The sequence below is a fragment of the Triticum aestivum genome, chromosome 2D (genome assembly GCF_018294505.1).
Source record: "Triticum aestivum cultivar Chinese Spring chromosome 2D, IWGSC CS RefSeq v2.1, whole genome shotgun sequence".
Lineage (NCBI taxonomy): Eukaryota > Viridiplantae > Streptophyta > Magnoliopsida > Poales > Poaceae > Triticum > Triticum aestivum.
Window position 1 is genome coordinate 373,645,540 of NC_057799.1, and position 2,091 is coordinate 373,647,630.

The 2,091-nt window shown below is 57.5% G+C and overlaps 1 protein-coding gene across 1 annotated transcript; it reads right to left on the reverse strand.

The window, feature by feature from the left end:
• Positions 1-397: 397 nt before the first annotated feature.
• LOC123049355 (momilactone A synthase) lies at positions 398-1,593 on the reverse strand. Its single transcript, XM_044472283.1, has 2 exons — positions 1,511-1,593; positions 398-1,384 (listed from the first exon to the last, which is right to left on the reverse strand). The coding sequence occupies exons 1-2, from the start codon at positions 1,549-1,551 to the stop codon at positions 604-606; spliced, it is 822 nt and encodes a 273-aa protein (XP_044328218.1). The 5' UTR covers positions 1,552-1,593; the 3' UTR covers positions 398-603.
• Positions 1,594-2,091: the final 498 nt, after the last annotated feature.

Below are 2,091 nucleotides of genomic sequence, written 5' to 3' on the forward strand. Positions count from 1 at the left end.
TGTTTCAAACAACAGGTCACAACTAAATGCTAATGCAGCCCAACAAGCGCAACATGGATCATGTTTTTTTTAGGGGTGCAAGCAAACCCCAAAGCGCATATCTCGTGTTACAAACTTCCTAGAGCAACATTATTTTTTAAAAGTACTTAAAAACGAGACCAACCAAAAGGCTAACCTCGTTGATTTTTTTATAGGAGAAACTTCGCGAGCGCCGCACGCCAGAGCCGAGGCTCAAACGCAGGCGGGCTGGTAGCTACCCTCAGCTGCTCGGCCAACGGGTCGACGCCCCGTTCCGGGAGCAAGATGTTGTGAATTCCGGAGCGGCTAACGCGGCACAGATCGGTGGCTGTTGCGCGCCGGATCCAACTGCCATGGAGCGGCCTATCCGATCCGCTTTTCACCTGACCGACGCTTAGCATGATCGTGATTCCATTTCAATCATAGGTAAAGCCCTCGCAAATCACGTTGGAGGTATATTTCCTCCCGATAAAGCGACATAAATAGTACTAGTAAATGGCACGTACGGCGCTAAGCCGCTAAGCAACCACACCACACCATGTGAGGCGAGCCTTGGATGCATAGTTTAGAATCGATCGGTTTCCATTACTCCTTGAAGATGCCGAAGGTAAGGTTTGAGACGGAGATGCCGCCGTCGATGAGCAGGTTGTGGCCGCTCACGTAGCGCGCGTCATCGCTGGCGAGAAAGAGCACGGCGGCGGCGATGTCCTTGACCCGCAGTCCCACGCCCTTGAGGTTAGCAAAGGACTCCATGGCCATCTCGAACGCCTCGCCGTCAAGCCCCACGTAGCCCGTGGCCAGCGGCGTGGCAGCCGCCGCCGGGGAGATGCAGTTGACGCGGATTCCATGCTGGCCAAGCTCCGTCGCCGCGTTCTCCGTCAGCCCGACCAGGGCGCGCTTGGCGCACGTGTACGCGTGCGACGCCACGCCGCCCACCGCCGACGCCAGGCTCGACGTCCCGATGATGCAGCCTTGCCGCGCGGGCACCATGACCCGCGCCGCGTGCTTGGTACCCAGGAAGGGCCCCACGAGGTTGACGGCCAGCACGCGCTCGAAGTCCTCCTTGGTGCTGTCCCGGATGCTGTGGCATGCCGCACCGCCGATGCCGGCGTTGTTGAACATGATGTCCAGCTTCCCGAACCTGGCGATGGTGTGGTCGACGGCCGCCGCGACGTCCTCCTCTTTGGTGACGTCGCACCGCACGTAGCTGGAGGCCGCCGGGCCGAGCTCCGCGCAGAGGCGCGCGCCGAGGTCGTCCTGGATGTCGGCGAGGACGACGCTGGCCCCGTGCTGCACGAACAGCCGCGCCGTGCCCTCGCCGATGCCGCTCGCGCCGCCGGTGATCAGCGCCACCTTGCCGTCCAGCCTGCAACGTACGCACATGACAAATTAACCCTCACCTTCGCGTAAGGCATAAGTGCGCCAATTACATGCATACATAGCAAGTATCAACACAGTACAAAAACTGGAAAAGGTAGGCAACGTCTCGTACTTCCTTGCAGCGGCAGGAACGACATCGGAGCTGCTTGCCATGGGAGCTAACCTTGATTAACTTGTACTGGTATACTACCCTGCGGTGACACAAAGCCCTCGTGGCTCGTTTTATAGTACTAGGCTTGTGGAGCCGCACCACTGATTAAACGTGTTTAGTTTAGCACTAAACGGGCATCTCCAGGGTTCGATATTCGCCTCCCGGAAGTGTCGGGGAGCCTTGGACGTAGCGGAACTGTGAAGTGGCTCGTGCAACACGAACAACGATCGCCGACCAGTGTCCTGAATAAGCCGCTCGCCGTCGTTTTTCCCTGTAATATCCATCGGGCGTTTCTATGACTATTGCTTTTTTTTTTCGCCGGAAGACTGGGTTTGGAGTGGGCCGGCCGGCTGGCCGGCCGGATATGTATATGCGCGTGCATTGGCTTATGCGTGCGTACTTTTCTGGCGTACTTTTCTGGTCAGCGGAAGATGATGGGCGCGACGAAACGGCCACTAGGCTACGCACCAGGTACCTGGGCTACAGGTGTAGATAGCTCATTTTTCTTGACTACCCACGGTGAAAGTAACTTCAGAAGTAAT